Genomic DNA, 21013 nt, shown 5'->3' on the forward strand with positions numbered 1-21013 from the left:
GTAGGGTTTATTGTTATTTTTAAGAAATCTTGAATAAAATACAGATTCAAGATTTGATTTATTTATTTTATATTTTTATGTCTAAAAGAATACACAATAATGTACAAAGTATGTGTTATGTTTTCAAAACTCCATTAAATAATATAGTCCAAAAATGGTATTCACTCAATAAGGCGCTCCGCCAATGTTTCGATAATATCGAGTCGATAATTTCGCCGACTTTATTGCAATCTGTATAACATATTTTTGACAAAAGTCGGTCACTTAGGTAGGTATATATTTTGTAGAACGTAGGCGGCGCCGACAATAAGTTGAAATATAAACGACAACTCAATCAACAGGGTCCAGATTTCAGCTTGGATTTCGGCTTGCCGAGCATTTCAGCTTCAGCCAATGTATCTGGCATTTTAGTTCCGAGCGTTTCAGGCTGAGTGAGGACTAACACGCCACCAAGAAAGCCCACAGCACCAAACATCGCAGAGGGGAGGCCGTGCCAGTATTGTATCTGAAAATTTTAGGACTGTTTTACATCAAGGAGCGGCGATAGCCTAGTGGTTAAAACGTCGGCCTCCTATTCCAAGGGTCAGGAGTTCAATCCCGGGCACGCACCTCTAACTTTTCGGAGTTATGTGCGTTACAAGTGTCATGATTTTCCAAATAATAGTATGTTGTTATGATTTTAAAATTGAGGGTGTGTGATTTGGCTTAAATAATTTATTGTTTTGGTCAAATCACATACTTTTTTACAATTACTTGTAGCTTGGAGAGAATCTCATTGGACGGATTTTTAAGACGATCTCATTGGTCAATTCATTGTTTCGGTATGATTTTAAAATTGAGGGTGTGATTTGACTGAATAATTTATTGTTTGAGTCAAATCAGATACTTTTTATAAAATTGCAGGAATCTCATTGGATAGAATATTAAGAGGATCTCATTGGTCAATTCAGTATTTCGTTAGGATTAGAAAAATGAGAGTGTGTGATTTGACGTAAATAATTTGTTGTTTCGGTCAAATCACATACTTGTTTTTACAACTGCATTGAATTTTGGAAAGAATCTCATTGGATGGAATTTTAAGAGGTTCCCATTGGTCAATTCAGTTTAAGTTCAGTCCAATCACAGACTCTTCTCAGTTCAGTAATTTAATGAATGGAAAATAGGATATTAAAGCCGGACGACTGATTACTTTTAAGTTAGTTCTTGTTAATCATTCAAAGAGATAAATTGTGAAGAAGTGTATTCCTTAAGTAACAAACAAGCTGTATATAAATCAAGTAATATAAAATATAATTAATATTGATTTAAGGGAGAAGTTTTATTATACTTCAGAAGTGACAAAGAATCCAGGAAAAAAAAAAGGTACGTGATCGAAAAACAAAAATATACAAATGAATTAATTGCTTGTAATTAATTTTACTAAAAGAATTAAACGCGATTGCTAAGCGCCCACTTTTAAGCAACTTTATTTTTACGATTTCTTGGTTACATAAGTCGTGACGCAACACATTAAGTCAGGGCAACTCTCTGAAATGTGTTGTTGTTTAGGATATGTGTAATAGCGTGTGTGGGTACGTGGCTAAGGCTACTCTCTAGTAGTACTCCAGCGCATGTTGTTACATATATTGGTGGGACATATCACGTGCTTGGTCGGGGCTACCCTCCGATAGCACGGGATATGTTTGAGCTAAATGTAACCAATAATTGTGATTTTTCTGTTGCTTCTACCCACTTTGAATAAAACAATGTACCCTGTTACGAGTTGTTGGTTACGTGACGTTGCACATGACTTCAGGGCGACTCTCTGATAATGTGTTATTGTTTAAATTATGTGTAATAGTGTGTGTGTGTGTACGTGGCTAGGGCTACTCTCTAGCAGTACTGTAGCACGCATTGTTACACATACTGGCGGAACATATCGTGTGCTTGCAATAGAACAGGATATGTTTGAGCTAAAGGGAACCAATGGTTGTAATCTTCTGGTACCTACCTTCTTTTAAAGAAATAATATTTTCTATTTGTAATTTTTGCTTAATTATTTTTGATATTACTGATAATTTTGATGTAAAATTACTTACAAGCAATGCAAGGTGAACATAAATTGTGAGGTTATTCTTACTAATAATTTTTATGACAAGTTGCCTGATTGATATGTGAACTATGATCGTTCACCGGATGATGGGGCGAACCATGTGACTTCACTGGTTTATTGAGTGGGTAGTGATGTTTGCTACTGGTTATTAAGTGAGTCACTGGTCGTCGGATTATGTTAGCTAAGAGGGCGTGCTAGTGGTTTCACTGGTTTATTGAGTGGGTATGCTTCCTACTGGTTGTTGAGTGAGCCGCTAGTCGTCGGATCATGTTAGGGGCGAACCATGTGACTTCACTGTTTTATTGAGTGGGTATGCTTCCTACTGGTTATTGAGTGAGTCACTGGTCGTCGGATTATGTTAGCTAAGAGGGCGTGCTAGTGGTTTCACTGGTTTATTGAGTGGGTATGCTTCCTACTGGTTGTTGAGTGAGCCGCTAGTCGTCGGATCATGTTAGGGGGCGAACCATGTGACTTCACTGTTTTATTGAGTGGGTATGCTTCCTACTGGTTGTTGAGTGAGTCACTGGTCGTCGGTTTATGATAGTTTAGGGGGCATACTAGTGGCTTCACTGGTTTATTGAGTGGGTAGTGATGGTTGCTACTTGTTGTTGAGTGAGTCACTAGTCGTCGGATAAAACTGTTTTATGAACACCTTAGTAGCCCAAAGTCAACTAGTATTGTTATTAACAATTGTAACCAAGTCAAGTGATATGTTCTATGAAGTTACTGCAATTATACCACACTGATGAAATTTTATGGAAAGCATTTTAAGGGGTGTGAATTATATTATGTTCTAAATGGTACTAGTGGGAGATGCTTTTGACGATTCAAAAGAACTTGTAAAAGTCTAATTGAATAAAAATCTTTTGAATTTGAATTTCAATTTGAAATTATACGTATTTCAGTGAGGTGTGATGATGTCCGGTGAAGAACCCGGTACTCCAACTGATACGCCAGCGCGATCGTCGCGTAAACCTAACAAAAAGAAGGCTAGGTGGAGAAGTCCGTCCCCATCTAGTTCCAGCGAAGAGGTTGTACCTAGGAAGATACGTAAGCGTGTAAAAAATCTTTCTGCTAAAGATATCCTGAAGTTAGTTAAGCATGTTTCAAGAGATCCTTCCAAAAACTCCTGGAATAACAACAACCTTAACAATGTTATTCCGGAGTTTAATCCGTCAAGTAAAGTCCAAACTATCGAAAGCTGGCTCCGAAAAGTTAACGAATGTGCGGCTATATATGGATGGGACGAGAATCAAACTGTACACTTCTCTTTGCAAAAGTTAGCGGGCTTAGCTAAAAAATGGTTTGAAGCACTGCCAACAGTTGTCTTCACTTGGGATGAATGGCAAGTTAAACTCAGGAAGGCTTTCCCTAGTGAAGAAAATTATGGACGTCTTTTAGAAGAAATGTTAAACCGCACTTCACGTAGTGGGGAAAGTCTTCGTGAATATTTTTATGATAAACTAGGATTATTAAATAGATGTGAAATTAGTGGACGAAAGGCTGTTGACTGTATTATATACGGTATTAGCGACCGTTCGATTAGGAATGGGGCACAGGCGCAAAATAGTTTGGAGCCTGAAGATTTACTTTGCTTTCTTGCATCTCAAAAATCCCAACCACTGCATAATAGTAAGATAAATGAACGTACACCTCAAAGGTCAAGCTCTGGTAACCCAAACACGAGTTCTAACAGTACTAAAGTCAGTTCATTTGCTTGTTACAATTGCCGAAATAAGGATCATCCTTTTTATAAGTGCCCTAAGCCCATTATTAAGTGCAAAAAATGCAATCGTATAGGACATGATTTTGAGGGGTGTAAATTAGAGCCCCGTGTTTCTTCGAATTCTAAGTCCAGTCAAGTGGGGAGTACAGTGGAGAAAAATATTCTAAAAATTGATTCTAACAATGATAGTAACGCCAAATTCTTTAAAACCGTTGTAATCAATGATAAGTCTTTCAAAGCATATATTGACTTCGGGAGCGAATGTACACTCTTGCGTAGTACCGATGCCGAACATCTTAATGTAGTTAAGAGTTTTGATAATGTTCCAATAGTTAAGGGTTTTGGACAATCGTCAGTGGTACCTTTATACAAGACAAATGTGTTTGTTAGGGTCGATGAAATTGAATCGGATATTGAGATTTTGGTCATAGATGATGTCCACATGCAGACATCGCTTATTATCGGACAGAATTTTACGGAATTGCCATTTATTACCGTGTTAAAAGACAGATCTAATCTTACATTTTATAAAAGCCCAAATATAACCTCTTCTGAGGATTCAATAGGTATTTTGAAGCTATACAATACTAATACGGTGGAAGTCTCAAAAACCAGCACTGTCCCGGTGCATTCAAACTGTAACTTTACGGGAGACGTGTTCATCGAAGGTTATAATAGTATCGAAATAGGTAAAGAGTTTTGTCTTTTACAGGGTGCTTTTAGTATTACTAACGGCAAGGGAGCAGTTGTTATTACTAATTTGTCACCTTATACTATAACCTTAAAACCAAACGTTTTAATAGCTAGGGCCATTCCGTTCAGTGAGCAAAAAGTCTGTCATGTAAATAAAATTGTGAAAGACTTATCTACTGTAGAACCTCTTAATAAAAACGAAATTAAAACTGGACCAGGCTTGGATAGTGAACAATTGGATAGATTGTACTTGTTATTGCAAAACTATCGCGATTGTTTTGCTACAAACCTTACTGAAATAGGTTGCGCGGTTGATGTAGATATGAAGATTGATTTAGCTGATAATAAGCCAATTGTTTACCGTCCATATCGTTTGTCACATCATGAACGAGAACAAGTTCGAGAAACTATTGACGAATTACTTCAAAATGATATTATTCAGGAATCGAAGTCCGACTATGCCAGCCCGATTTTGATGGTAAAAAAGAAAACTGGGGAACAGCGACTGTGCGTAGACTTTCGGGCTTTGAATAATAAGACTATTAAGGATCGTTTTCCGTTGCCGCTTATAGAAGATCAAATTTCAAATCTCAGTGGCAATAGTTTCTTCACGACTCTTGATCTCGCTTCGGGGTATTATCAAATCCCCATGGCCAAAGAAAGTCAACATCTCACTGGTTTTGTTACGCCCGATGGGCATTACGAATTTAAAAGAATGCCTTTTGGTCTAGCAAATGCACCAGCCGTGTTTCAGAGAATGATAAACAAAATACTCGGAAACAGGCGGTTTGAATACGCGTTAGCTTATTTAGACGACGTTTTAATTCCCGCAAAAAGTATTGATGAAATGTTCCAACGACTAGAAGACGTGTTAGTACTTCTTAGACAATATGGCTTGACCTTAAAGCTGAGCAAATGTCGATTCTTTGATAACACTGTCAGCTATCTTGGTTATGAAATTTCTCCACGAGGCATTCAGCCGAGTGAATCAAAAATTAGGGCAGTTCGGGAATTCCCAGCACCACAAAATGCTCATGAGGTCCGCCAATTTCTAGGCTTGACTGGGTATTTTAGGAAATTTATTAAGGGTTATGGAGAGATTGCTCGTCCATTAACATCTTTGTTAAAGAAGGACTCCGTTTGGCGATGGTCCAACACAGAAGACCAGGCATTTTCAACTTTGAAGGATAGGTTGGCCAGTAGGCCTGTCTTGGCTCTTTACGATCCCACGCTCGAGACAGAACTCCACACTGACGCTAGTGCTTTAGGTGTAGGAGGTATACTTATGCAATGGCAAAAGGACGCTAGAGTTTTAAAACCAGTCGCTTATTTCAGCCGGCAGACTACTCCCGAAGAAAAACACTTGCATTCCTACGAACTAGAAACGCTAGCTGTCGTATGTTCTTTAAAGAAATTCCGCGTATATTTGCTAGGCATTCATTTCAAAATTTACACAGATTGTGCTGCCTTACGCACTACACTAACCAAGAGAGATCTCGTTCCGCGGATAGCGAGATGGTGGTTGCATATGAGTGAGTTCACGTTTGATATTGAATATCGACCTGGTGTTCAAATGTCACATGTGGATGCACTAAGCAGAAACACCCGATTGTCTGTGGAACCAGATAATGGTCCCTCTGTTGGCGTATATGCTATAAGCAAAGAAAATTGGATTTTATCATTACAATTAGCAGATCCCGAAATATCCCGCATATTCAAAATTCTCAGGCCCGAAAATGACCAAGAAAGCAAGGACATTCGTAACAGTTATGTTATACGAGACCATGCCGTGTATAGGAGGGTAGATGATAGGCTATGTCTAGTTGTTCCGAGAAGTGCTCGATGGCAAATATGTCGGGCCAACCACGATGAAATTGGCCATCTCGGGTATACAAAAACTCTAGAAAGAATACAACATTCATACTGGTTCCCTAGACTAAGAAAATTTGTTAAAAAGTATCTTGAAGCATGCTTAGAGTGTGCTTATAATAAAGATAACGCGTCAAGACAAAAGTCTGGTCATTTGTACCCAATAGAAAAAGTACAAATACCATTCCACACGATTCATATAGATCATCTTGGGCCTTTTGTTAGGAGTAAAAATGGTAATACCCACATCTTAACGGTAGTAGACGCTTTTACAAAATATGTTTTCGTAAGAGCGGTAAAAGATTTGAAAACCAAAAGCACAATTAAAGTTTTAGAAAACATATTTTATGACTTCAACGTTCCGGCTAGAATTGTTTCTGACCGAGGCACAAGTTTTACATCAATAGCTTTTCAGACCTTTTGTAAGACACTTGGTATTAAGCATATATTGAACGCAGTAGCTTGTCCCAGAGCTAATGGACAAGCAGAGAGGTTTAATCAAACCATCTTGAACTCATTGTCAACGCAAAACTTTGCAAGCCATGAACGCGACTGGGACAAGTGTCTGAGTAAAATTCAATGGGGCATCAACAACACTGTAAATGCCTCAACACAGAAAACTGCGACAGAAGCTATGTTTGGAATTAAATTACGCGATGTTTTATCAAATAAGCTTAATACCGAACACTGTTTGAATAATAAATTAGATTTACAACAAGTTAGAGAGCAAATTAGTAATAATATCAAGAAAGACCAAGTAAAACAAAAGGAAAAACATGATGTAGGTCGAATCCCCGCAACTAAATATGACGTCGGTGATTTAGTGAAAATTTCTCGAAATAATTTTGATAATGATAAGAAAAGTACAAAGCTTCTGTCGAAGTTTGTGGGTCCATACAAAGTTACTGAAGTTCTAGGCAATGACCGCTATAGAATAACAGATATTCCCGGTTTCATTAGGAAAGGCAAACTTTATAAAACTGTCATTGCGGCTGATAGAATCCGACCTTGGATTCATATAAAAGCTTTAGAATTACATAGCTCCGACGAGAGTAGTTCTGACGGCGCTGGTAAAAGTGACGCTGAGTAGTGTTATTTATACAAGGATGATTGATTTATTTTTGTTTTTATTATTACTATTTTACCTTTATTTTATGTTAGTTTTGTTAGTAAGTATAATTTTGTTTTGTACGTGTGTGTGTTCATATGTTATGTTATGTACCTACAGTGTTGGTTAGTAAAATTGTTAGTTTACAAATGGTTAAAACTACTTAGTATATACCTACATTTATATCTATCGCTAAAATATACATACATATATTATTATTGTGAAATTATTTGTTCGAGTAGGTAATCACTATTCAATGTAGACAAGGATCCCATATTTGGGTATAAGGCCTTCCCCCCCCGGTTTGTCTTTATTTTTTGTATTTTTCATTAATGCAAGCTCTTGAAAAAATCCATAATTTTTATGTAAATTAGGTAAATTCTTTCCATATATTTCTTCTTATTGTATTACTGTTACTTCTTACTGTGTTATTTATACAAAGATGATTAATTGATTTTTGTTATTAATAAATTGTAATTATCTTTATAATAATATAATAAGTAGGAAAATGTTATGTTCAATGGTTTTGTTGTTTTAATTACATAGAAATTTGATTTTGTGTGAGTGAAATATACATAAAATGATTTTATTCTCTATGTTATTACGAAATTGTAATTATCTTTACAATAGTGTTCTAAGAAAAGCGTAATGTTAATAGATAAAAGCGTAATAGATGATTTTATTTCTAGCCTATTATTAAATTGAAATTATTTCTATATGTTGTGTCTGGAAAATGTAATAATAGTGTTTTGTAAAGAAAATAAAATGTCATGATTTAGGTAAAATTACAACTTATGATTGTGTGTGCCAGGGGGCGACACAGTGTCCGATGGCCGAATGTCATGATTTTCCAAATAATAGTATGTTGTTATGATTTTAAAATTGAGGGTGTGTGATTTGGCTTAAATAATTTATTGTTTTGGTCAAATCACATACTTTTTTACAATTACTTGTAGCTTGGAGAGAATCTCATTGGACGGATTTTTAAGACGATCTCATTGGTCAATTCATTGTTTCGGTATGATTTTAAAATTGAGGGTGTGATTTGACTGAATAATTTATTGTTTGAGTCAAATCAGATACTTTTTATAAAATTGCAGGAATCTCATTGGATAGAATATTAAGAGGATCTCATTGGTCAATTCAGTATTTCGTTAGGATTAGAAAAATGAGAGTGTGTGATTTGACGTAAATAATTTGTTGTTTCGGTCAAATCACATACTTGTTTTTACAACTGCATTGAATTTTGGAAAGAATCTCATTGGATGGAATTTTAAGAGGTTCCCATTGGTCAATTCAGTTTAAGTTCAGTCCAATCACAGACTCTTCTCAGTTCAGTAATTTAATGAATGGAAAATAGGATATTAAAGCCGGACGACTGATTACTTTTAAGTTAGTTCTTGTTAATCATTCAAAGAGATAAATTGTGAAGAAGTGTATTCCTTAAGTAACAAACAAGCTGTATATAAATCAAGTAATATAAAATATAATTAATATTGATTTAAGGGAGAAGTTTTATTATACAAGCAATTGAATATCACTTGTTTTAACGGTGAAGGAAAACATCGTGAGGAATCCTGCATACCTTAAAGTTCTCCACCAATCCACACTTGGCCAGCGTAGTGGACTATGGCTAAACCCTTCTCATTTTGAAAGGGATGCAAGGAACACGGTTTTCTCACAAAGTTGTCCTACTCTTTGTGAGAATCATTAGTAGTGGCCACGCGCCCCGTGACATCCACGCTGTTCTATGACAGAGTGACGCGGCGGGGTACTACTACCAGTTCGCGAATTTTTCCAAACAATAATTTCTCGATTCAATTTTTTTATATTAAGTTAGGCCAATTCACTTAGCCACGGTACTAAAAACACTATTTGTATACTTAGTTAAAGAAAAATAGACATGTATCTTACAAATACTGGTGTAAGTGGTGCAACGATAGAGCCAATCCTTCCAATCATTGAGGAGAAGGCGAGCAGAGTGTGTCGAAACTCCGTAGGGTACAGCTCTGATGTGTACAGGTACACGGAAGTCATCGCCATTGCTATGCCGAACTTTCCCAGAAGGTAAGTTATTAACCGAAATGTGGACATACCTGAAAATGTTATTTTAATAAAGATTTTCAAAATGGTGTAGTTGCACTTAACTGATAAAAATTATTTTTAGTTTGACCCGTGATTTTTGAGCACACTGAATAAGTACTATAAATCTGAATCCCGATCACTAAATAAAAAACTCATTTCAAATCTAAACAGCCTAAAACTGTGCTGCAAAATTTGTGTAGTCCCGTTGTCCCCGTCAGCCTTGTCCCCGTTAACGGGAACAGTGGGAACATAGAGTAAAGTAATTTTTAGAAGGAATTGAATAAACTGAGTTCAAAGTTCGTGACTTACCTAGATTAAAACGGTATAAATATAGGTTTCAACCGCTTACATTCGGTTTTTTACCCCTCCTCTATAATTTAATTTCGTGCAATTACACCGTTTTGTTCGCTCCATAATACTGATAGCCGTGTTAACTTACCACGCGGAATTATAATAAACAGAATGTTGCATATGGAGCTAAAGAAGAATCCAGAAGAAAGTGTGCCTCTTCTACCGATCCTATCCAGTAATAGAAAACCGGCGCAGAAACCAGGGAGTTCCACAGCGCAGGCCAACATGTAGTTTAAGTATATGGTTTCAGAAAGTCCGGTCGAGTTGATAGATAGTCCATAAAAGACAAAAATCATGGCAATCCACCAAAAAGGTGTTGTACATACTCGTCTTAGTAAAACCGGAGAGCGTAGTATCGTCCGGATCAAACCGGGTTTCGATCCCTGAAACATAAAATTACTGATAGTATAATAAGGAAAAGCGGCAGGTAAGTAATAACACCGATTGGCTTTTAATTCTCTGCGAGAGAAATAGGGAATTAAAATTATATTCTTACAGTAAATAGGTACCTAGCTTCTCAATATATTTACAAAAAACATAATAGAATTTTTGTACGTCAACATTCTCAGTTACAAAAAAAATGGCGGTTTACACGCAAAGTGTACTTGGTAACTAGAATCGTTATAAAACTCCTACCCTTCGTCTTAAAGAATTCGGGAAGTAATTTGTTGAAATGAGTACCTAATATTTTATGACAGAATTCTACTGTCTTTAGACATGCCTTTATACAAGTTTTTAAAACTATACAAATATAATTATTATATAAGCAAGCGAAGATTATGTAAATGATAAAACAACGTGGATTTGATTCGCTCCAGAAATATGCTGGGGAGCAATTGCTAATACAATATACCGTAATATTGTAAATTTAAAATTTAAAAAGAGCAACCGCTGAGTTTCTTACTGAATTTTCCGTAGCATTCCAAACCAGTAGTAAATTCTTAATGATTCAAAAGCACTTGTTCATTGGAATAAAAATCTATTCCATTCTATTCTATAATCATAGTTTAGAAAAACGTGAGCCAAGATGAAGGTTGTATGTATGTAACAAACCTCTAAATGTCGAATAGGAGCTTGCGGAGGATTCAACAAAGCTTTCATAGTTTTTTCACTAATTGTTCTTTTATTTACCCTTGCTACAGTTTCCAGTATCTTTCTCGCCTCATCATACTTCTTCTTTGAAAGAAGCCAACGGATACTTTCCGGCAAAAACCAGTAACATACAATCAAGAACAAGCCTGGAACATATATGGCCAATGTAGTGTAACGCCAATTACCAATAAGCCAATATATTCCGCCAAGCAACACTTGGCCAATCGAGTACATAGAAGCTGCAGATGCGCTCGCAGCGACTCGATACTTTTGTCCAACAAACTCTGTCACTGGAAAATAAATTATTACGATTATTGGAGCAGGCTGAAAACCAAAATATCATATTTTAATTTAATTCAATGGATTATAATTTAATCTAGTACGATTTATTAACAACTAAATAATATCAATTTAAAAATATATTGTAATAAAATAAAAATAATCCATATTATTATAAATGCGAAATAGTATTTGTTTTTGGTTTGTTGGTTTACCTGCAATCACATGGTAACGGAGCAACGGATCTATGTGATTTCTGCATGGATATATTAAAAGACCTAGAGAGTGATATACGCTACTTTTATCCCGGAAAAGCGATAAGTTAATAGAATTTTTAAAAACCTTAATCCACATATTAGCTAGTTCAAAATAAAAAAGACTAAAAAAAGCTTACCAAGAAGATATGCTGATGCATAGACGCTTGAACCAAGCACTGTCTGGATAATTTGCAGAATCATAAACATAGTGTAATTTACTGAAAAAGCTTTGACCATACCAACGAACGCTAAACTAAAAATATTGAACACTAGAGCTATCTTTCGACCAAATCGATCTGAGATGTACCCAGACAGCGGTAACCCCAGTAACACTCCAAGACTGCTTACTGTGCCTGCCAACGCGCGAAGCCACTCTTGACAGCCAAGGTCAAACTAAAACACAACAGAAACAAAAGATAATAAAATAAGAGAAACAAAAGGTTAAAAGTTAAAAATAAATTTTGAAAATTCAATCCCTAAGGCGGTAGAACAATTAGGGGTTTGAAATTTCTGTGGTCGCGAGGATATTCCATTGATTTTAATTCGAACCATTAGGATTCGGTTATTATGGGTAGGTACTTTCGAGTCAAGAGTGATACACGTCTTCTAGGCAAACGCACTCCATCTTAGGCTGCATCATCACTTGCCAGCAGGTGAGATTGCAGCCACGCGCTAGTTAATGGTTGATTTCAAGAAAGTGCAGGACAGCCTTAAGGAAATATAATAGCAAAAAATATTTACATTAGAGTACCAGCTATAGTACTGAATATTAATTTTTCGATTTCAGTTTGAACTATTTGCATTGCATAAATAATACGAGTTGGTAAAGTTACAACAACTGCGGAGTTTCTTTCCGGCTTTTCTCAGTAGAATCTACTTTCTGTAACCTATGGTATTAACAGATGTAGCATAAGAGACACTAGTTGCCCTTCATGAAATTCTAGATGATGCCCGCGACTTCAACTGTTTGATTTTCCGGAATAAAAAGTAGCCTTTGTTCTTCCCCGGGATGTAAGTTAACCCTCTACCGAATTTCATAAGAACCGGCTAATCTGTTTGGCATTGAAAAGCTAGCAGACAGACAGACAGACACACTTTCGCATTTATGATATTAATAAGTATGGATATTTTGTTATACTCACATCATACACAATACTATTATCATTGGCATAGACAAATCCGTCACAGTCAATAGTACTCCCCTGGTCAAAGAGACCAACTGGGCAGTAGTCCAATGATCCGTTGATTCCAGCAGCGTAAGGAGCATACCTGCTACAGCTCTTGAGCCCTGAACTCGTCTCGGGTACTGCGTTCACAATCCAGTCAGGATTGTAGGTGTGCAGTTTACTGCTTTCACCACATTCTGGTATTTGACATCTAGAGAGATTTATACTTTGTGTAAAAAAATAGTGGAAAAATTTCGTGAAGAAACTTAAGAGAATATGTTCTTAGCAGACCAATCAGATAAAGCCATATATGTATTTTTCAGGTCATTTATCAGTAATGTGTGCTAAACACATCTCTGCTCTGGTATCCAACCGGGCCTAAAAGGATAAACTGTTTGACTGCCATATGAAAAATGCAACTATAATCGAGCTCTTGTATTCGAATCCCCGTAGCCCCTGTTAACGGGGACACGATTAGAAGGCCAACGGGACTACACGGAAATTTTGGTTAGTCTTCTTAGACCCCAATTTAGAAGTAACATATTCCACCTGTGTACTACACGTGTTATACTTGGGACGTTTTAGCTAGTACTTATAATTTAATTTTGGATATTCAACCTTACCTGTGTGGTGTTGCTACTGCTAAAAATACGAAATCGTTTTTTAAAGCCGCCAATAATATAGGCAATGCCACTAAGAGCATACATCGAAACTGAAACCGCCCAAACTCTCCAAGCTCATTTCTCAACACATCATCCAATTTTATTGGTTCTTCAACAGAGCTGGCTTTAATATTCGTATCTGTATCATATTTATCACCACCACTTTGCTTTAAAGGCATTTTATTTTAATACTCCTTGTAGAATGAGTTTTGAACAGAAACAAACGCCTAGGCCATCAAAGTAGTTTTTATCCAATTTTCGGTAAAATTACACTTATATTTGTGTCTTAAATTATCAAGACATTATTAAATAAAAAAATTAGAGCAGTCAATTATGGAGTAGGTATCTCACACAAATGTTAGGTAAAGTTGAGACCAAAAATTTCAAATTGAACGGAAGAGTAGACGCCACTAGACTTAATCCTACCTGATAAGTTTATCCCAGAATTTGCGAACACTAATCTTAAGCAAGAAAAGATGGTACTTGAAATAAGATAAATAATCTAATATCAACATGATGATAATAAAACCCGGTAAATCGTATTCGCAATAAAAATGCATTATGACCCACTATATAATAACATTTATTTATTTTTAAATAACGATGAGAATATTTAATCCATATTACTCCATATCCATATATTGCATAATATACTAATACTATAAATGCGACAGTGTGTCTGATATACTCGTAATGTTCAAACATCCATGGTTTTCATGAACACATTTTGATTTTTTGTGATGTTACCACAAATTCACGGTTTTGAATTTTTTTTGTTGTGCTATGCGACATACCTAACTGCCAAATTTCATGATTGTAGGTCATCGGGAAGTACCCTATAAGTTTTCTTGATAGACCCGACCCGACACGACCGCGACATGACAGACAACAAAGTGATCCTATAAGGGTTACGTTTTTCCTTTTGAGGTACGGAACCCCAAAAATGGCCAAATTATTTTTGTAAGATCACTTAATTCAGATTTCAGAATTCTGTCTGTTATCAGATTTTCCTAGCATTTCAGCTTCAGCAAACGTATCTGGCAGCTTAGTTCCCAGAGTTTCAGGCTGCGTGAGCACCATAGCACCAGCGAAGAAGCCCATAGCACCAAACATCACAGACGGCAGGCCGTTCCAGTAATGCTCCTGAAACATTTAGAGATATTTGTGATCTATAAAATGAAAGGATTTAATATTATCAAAAAGTGACTAGAGTGAAGAGAGCTGGTGAATTGAGTCGCTGATACGCTTAGTCAGTAAATTGTAATATAAAAATAACATTATAGTATTAAAATCCGTTACGCCTTGACAAAAGTTAACGGCATACTCTTGATAATTAATATTTGTATTGAAATATATATCTACTAAGATAATATTAAAGTCTGAGGGATGTCCCAAGTCTGAATGTATACCAGGTGGGATTAAATTGCAATGGGGATCTGCTTAGGTATACCTTTTCACAGTTTCATTAGTTTTTTATTACAAGGAAGGCTTAAAACGCAATGATGAATCTAGGAGCCATCGATCGACCAACAAAAGGATACTTTAATCGTGATAACCAAGAAGTTACCACAGAATTCATAAATAAATCAGAATTCAGAAGACGTTGCGGATATAAGCTAGAGTACTGTAATGCAGCTTACAAGTATTGGTGTCAATGGAGCAGCAATAGCACCAAGTCTCCCGACAGTTGATGAAAACGCCAGAAAAGTGTGTCGGTACTCCGTAGGGTACAGCTCCGATGTGTAGAGGTAGACAGATGCCAGTGCTATCGTCACGCCCACCTTGCCAAGTAGGTAAGTTAACAGCCGAACTACAGACATACCTAAAATAATTACAAATGCGATTACAAAAGTGAATATAAAGTGTACTTAAGACGGCTCCACTCATTATCACTCATGACTCACAAGTCACAGTTTAAATTCAAAAATATAAAGAGAAAGTTTATTTTAGACTTGCAACGAATATTCGGTTACTATTCGGTATTCGGCCTATTCGGCTGCTTTTATTATATTCAGCCGAATACCGAATCACACTATCACACTAATATTATAAAGCCGAAAGTTTGTATGTGTGTGTGTGTGTGTGTGTGTGTGTGTGTTTGTTACTCCTTCACGCAAAAACTACTGGGCGGATTTGGCTGAAATTTGGAATGAAGATAGATAATATCCTGGATTAGCACATAGGCTGCTTTTTATCCCGGAAAATCAAAGAGTTCCCACGGGATTTCGAAAAAACTAAATCCACGCGGGCGAAGTCGCGGGCATCGGCTAGTAAATAATATATTTTGTCATAGAGAAATAATTGGTAAAATTAAAAATTAAAATCGATTGATTACGTATATATTCATATTATTTTCATTTCTGTTATAATCATTTAAGTAGTCATTGGTGCATAACACAAGTACATAATCATCTTCTGAATTGGAAAAATGGAGGATTCTATGTATTTGAATTATTGTGGTAATCAAAATTTAGAAGGGTAAGGTTCTCATTTCTTTTACAATCATTTATTAAGTAGTCATTGGTACATAAAAGAGGTACATAATTTAATCCAATTTAATAAAAAAATCCAGCCGAATACTTTTGCCTAATATTCGGCTATTCGGTTAGGGGCCTCGCCGAATATTCGGTATTCGGTATACTGCCGAATATACTATTCGTTGCAAGTCTAGTTTATTTCGAGTTAACACACTTTACAGGCTCTTATTGAAAATTCAAGTTTGAATGTTTTCATTTTATGGTCCATAAATACAGAATGCAAATAAAATAGACATCTGAATTCTGATAGCGCTTATGCTTTTAATTAAGAAAAATAAGTTTAAAATGTTTTTTCAAAAATAAAAACTAGATCATCTAATTAGTGAAAATAAACGAGATACAACACAGATACAATGATTGATGCATGACTGATATAATACTAACCATTGGGTATGAAGATGAAGAGTATACTGCATGAAGCACTAAGGAAAAATCCCGACGACAGTGTGGCTTTTCTGCCAATCTTAGTGAGTAAGAAAGCTCCAGCGAAACATCCGGGTATTTCCACAGCGCAAGTCAACATGTAGTTTAGATACATAGTATCTGACAGTCCGGTCGAGTTGATGGATAGTCCGTAGTAGACAAATGTTCCCGCGATCCACCAAATGGGAGTCGTACATACTCGAGTCAATAAAACGGGAGAGCGTATCACCGTCCGCATCAAACCAGTTTTCTTTACCTAAACGTAAAGAATCTCACTGAATTTATGAATAGTCAAGTCACTGATATTGACTGAATTGTATAAAACCTACCTGTAAACGAGGCAGAGGGTCTCGTTGAGGTTTCAATAAAGCTTCCATGGAATTATCACTGATCGATTTTTTATTTAATCTTGCTGCAGTTTCTATTATCTTTCTTGCTTCAGCGTACCTTCCCTTAACGAGGAGCCAGCGAATACTTTCAGACAAAAGCCAATAATAAACAATCATGAATAAACAAGGGATACACAGGGCCAAAGTAGCGTATCGCCAAGGACCAATAAGCCAATACACTCCACCCATCATCACTTGCCCCAGGGAGTACATTGACAGTAACGCTACGCCGACGAAGCGATATTTTGGTCCAACAAGCTCTGTGGCTGAAAACAAAAATAAAATTATAATTTCAAACAAAGAAAATGGCTCACAAAAATGTTTCCAAAAAGATGTTACCTAAAACAAGAGCCGTGGAATAAACACTCGATCCAAATACAGTCTGAACCAGTTGCAATACCATGTACATGGCGTAATTAACAGAAAAAGCTCGGATCACACCAACAAGACCCAAGGAAAATATGTTAATTACTAAAGCAACTTTGCGGCCAAAACGATCTGAAATATATCCAGTTAGAGGCAATCCTAATAACAAGCCAATATTGCCGACTGTGCCTGCTAAAGCTCGAAGCCATTCATTGCACCCAAGGTCAAACTATAACAAAAAAAACATTATAATAGTCATATTCATTATGTATTTTTTTTTTAATATAATATTCACAAGGATTACAGATAGTAAAAATACATGGTATCTAATAACTATTTCTAAAGACTAATAAATTATTATTATTCACGAAGTCCATAAAGCTATAGGTCATAAAAACGAGAATTTTTTAAAATAGAGAAGACTTTGGACAGATAGACAAGTCAGTTTAAAACTGTTTTTCAATACTTACATCGTACACTACACTATAATCGTTTGCATAGACAAAGTCTTCGCAGCTAACGATGTTCGTGTGGTTAAACAGACTGGCAGGACAGTAGTCCAAGGATCCGTTGGTCCCGGAATCAATAGGAGCATATCGGTCACAGCTCGAGAAGCTTGACTTTGTCTCCGGCACAGCGTTCAAGATCCAATCCGGATTGTAAGTAAGCAAACTGCTATTTTCGCCACATTCTGGAATTCGACACCTGTAATTGATAAAAGTTTTTTGAAAATAGTATACTTACAGGTAACTAATTTGTTTATACGAAAAACATCGGCCTAATGGATGTTACGTCCAAAAAAGTGGGATCTCCAAATTTTTTTTTAGTATTGTATCGAGTGGGATATCAAATAATAATAATTTATAATAATATTTTTTAATAATAATTTATAATAATAATTTTCTTTATTTAGGGTAAAAACCCAAAAAAGTATACAAGAATGAAATAATATTGTATAATAATACAAACATTATTTAAATTAAATTCAAAATAGCACACTGGAGGTGAGCAATTTTTTTGAATGCAATGAAAGAGGAAAAAATTCTGAGTTCATATATTAATATATGTAGTACAGTGTTAAAATACACCGAGCGACAGAGATATAATTTTATACTATATCTATCGCTGTCTATAGGCAGTTAGCGGGTAGTAGTCGGGTTTTTGTGCTGTTTAACTGTATCTTGTTAAATGTTAATATACCTATAAGTATTGAGTACTCAGCCAAGATTGATTTATAATATGGTACCTACTGTAGAAGCGCTAAGAGTGGTCTCTTCGTCACTCGCTTCATACAAACCTAGTTCGTCTCTCATTGGAATACTAACCAATCATACTCAATGGAATTTTGTAGAAACGTTCCGGGAACTAATATCTACATATACCTGTGGTTCAGATTTCCGTTAAAATATTCAGTTTCAAAGATACGCGGTCTTAAAAATTCACATACAAATCTTTGAGCCCCTGTAATTTTAAAACTACATGTTTTTAGAAAAATCTAAAACACCATAGGCACAGCTATTAGTTTCTAGAATATGTCTGCAAAATTTAATTGACATTGGTTGTTTAATATTCAAATGAAATTGGGACTACGATTGTATGGAGTAAGTGACGGAGAGAGCCCTGTAAAATACTATCTATACCGCACCTGTGTGGTATTGAGGCAGCGGACAAGATGTAATCGTTTCTAATACCAGAGAATATAATTGGTATTATTATGATGAGGACAGATCGCATCTGGAACCAGCCAAATTCACCAAGCTCTCTTCTGACGAGATCATCGCAGTTCGCTGGTTTTTCAAAATCGCCGCTTGCCCTCTCTCCAACTTGATCCTTTCCGTTAGGAGTATTTTCATCATCACTATCATTATGTTTTTCAGGCATTATAAATAGTGATATTTGATATGATTTGACATATATTTATTATTAACACTTTTTCGTTCATCCCTGGAACAAATAATTTAATATTTACACGTATTTAAATAAATGTGTGTACTACCTGCTTACACATAATTATTTAAGTAACATGATTATAATTATAATACATTAAAGAACCTCCTCCTTTTTTGGAAGTCGGTTAAAAATACAAAAATTTAACAAAAAAACGAAGTAGGTGTTAAAAATTAATAAAAACTTTTATACCTACAAAAGGCAAAAAACAAAAATAATAAAACTGAGTGTGTGCGTGTGTGTGTGTGTGCGCGTGTGTGTGTGGGTGGGTGGGTGTTGATGTACAAGATGCTCAGTTTAAGTATACCTATACTATTATAATTCTAAAGTAAAAAAAAGGAAGGTTTCGACCATCGATTTCGACAGCATGACTTTCAAAACTGCTTGCCGAAACATTATTACCTATTAGGATTCCGTAACCGAAGTGCCAATTGCCAAAGGAACCCTATTACTAAGCCCTCGCTGTCCATCCGTCCGTCTGTCTGTCAGTGTGCTGTATTTCGTAATTTTCAAAATGAAATAACTTAGACACTAAGGGGGTATCATGTGAAAGGGCTTTACCTGTACAGTCTAAAACAGATTTTAATTTAGTTTTATGCATCACAGTTTTTGGTTTATCGTGCTAAATGTCGGAAAATTACCCGAGTACGGAACCCTCAGTGTGTGAGTCTGACTCGCACTTGGCCGGTTTTTTATTGTTTTGCCGGTAACTCCCCTGGGCCCAGACCGTGACGCGATATCTGAGTGAAGACGGCAAGAACGCAAAGTAGGTACTGTACACAGATAGATACCTACCTACATAGTTTTCAATGTTTCCGAGTTAGTTGGATTTCTGAGATTTGTAAAGATAAATGAAGAGCTGGCGAATAAAACCTTATAAAATTTTACATGGAGGAAATAACTAAATGGAGTCATGATTATGACTTTTGTCACTCGACACACTCAACATTACGTATTTATGTAACTCTAATGATATACATAAAAATACCGTTTAAATGTAAAAAAAAAACCGGCCAATTGCGAGTCAGACTCGCGCACTGAGGGTTCTGTACTCGGGTATTTTTCCAACATTTTGCACGATAAATCAAAAACTATTATGCATAAAAATAAATAAAAATCTGTTTTAGAATGTACAGGTAAAGCCCTTTCATATGATACCACACTTGGTATAGTTAGTTATCTTACTTTGAAAATTGAAACACGTTTTAATTTTTTTTAAATGATGTAACCACAAATTCGCGGTTTTCAGATTAATTATTCCTGTACTTGTGCTATAAGATCACCTATCTACCAAATTTCATGATTCTAGGTCAGCGGGAAGTACCTACCCTATAAGTTTCTTGACAGACACGACGGACAGACAGACAGACAGACAGACAACTAAGTGATCTTATAAGGGTTCCGTTTTTCTTTTTGAGGTACGGAACCTAAAAAACAACCAAAACGTTAAAAAATTGTCAAAATGTAGGTACTTACAAAAATATTACATTACAAAATATGCCGTTGCACTCTGAGTTGAAACGTTACATAGAAAATAACAACACGACACTAAGACTTCCTTCTTGTAAGTTATACCTACAGTAAAGTAACTAAACACATCTCGTCAATCTCATGTTAATCTCACTTAGTCACTTTAGCACACATAAAACTATGACGCGCGAATTGACTTAACCGCTAAACATACGAGTACATGTTATATTCATCGATATAGTAGTATGTTACGTATTTTAACACGCGAGGCAAATCTGTATCACGAATTACGCATTGTTATCTCATCTAACGCTCGATATCAGATAAACCCGGCCATAACATTGAAATAATCCATAACATTGTAATTCACGGCGTGAATAATAAATAACCTTGAAAATAAATGAAGCTACGTTTCGGTGTTATCGCTTTCAGAGTCAAAACATTACTGAAGTTCCTACGTTAAAAATATCGTCAGAGTACAGTAACCTCCCTCACACCTCC

The 21013-nt window shown here is 35.9% G+C and overlaps 3 protein-coding genes across 3 annotated transcripts in view; 1 reads left to right on the forward strand and 2 right to left on the reverse strand.

The window, feature by feature from the left end:
* The window catches only part of LOC123870278 (organic cation transporter protein-like), a 41299-nt gene extending 40598 nt beyond the window's left edge, over positions 1–701 (forward strand). The window contains exon 12 of the mRNA XM_045913507.1: positions 691–701. The gene's annotated coding sequence lies outside the window, so the exon portion shown is untranslated. The remainder of the gene's footprint in view (positions 1–690) is intronic.
* On the reverse strand, positions 93–13815 carry LOC123870273 (organic cation transporter protein-like). Its single transcript, XM_045913503.1, has 7 exons — positions 13342–13815; positions 12695–12929; positions 11690–11945; positions 10978–11306; positions 10013–10307; positions 9403–9584; positions 93–505 (listed from the first exon to the last, which is right to left on the reverse strand). The coding sequence occupies exons 1-7, from the start codon at positions 13557–13559 to the stop codon at positions 335–337; spliced, it is 1686 nt and encodes a 561-aa protein (XP_045769459.1). The 5' UTR covers positions 13560–13815; the 3' UTR covers positions 93–334.
* A 493-nt stretch (positions 13816–14308) lies between these two features.
* On the reverse strand, positions 14309–20934 carry LOC123870272 (solute carrier family 22 member 3-like). Its single transcript, XM_045913502.1, has 8 exons — positions 20519–20934; positions 18741–19039; positions 17566–17800; positions 17069–17324; positions 16670–16995; positions 16302–16596; positions 15021–15202; positions 14309–14523 (listed from the first exon to the last, which is right to left on the reverse strand). The coding sequence occupies exons 2-8, from the start codon at positions 18974–18976 to the stop codon at positions 14356–14358; spliced, it is 1698 nt and encodes a 565-aa protein (XP_045769458.1). The 5' UTR covers positions 18977–19039; positions 20519–20934; the 3' UTR covers positions 14309–14355.
* Positions 20935–21013: the final 79 nt, after the last annotated feature.

This window comes from Maniola jurtina, chromosome 12 (genome assembly GCF_905333055.1).
Source record: "Maniola jurtina chromosome 12, ilManJurt1.1, whole genome shotgun sequence".
Taxonomy (NCBI): Eukaryota; Metazoa; Arthropoda; class Insecta; order Lepidoptera; family Nymphalidae; genus Maniola; species Maniola jurtina.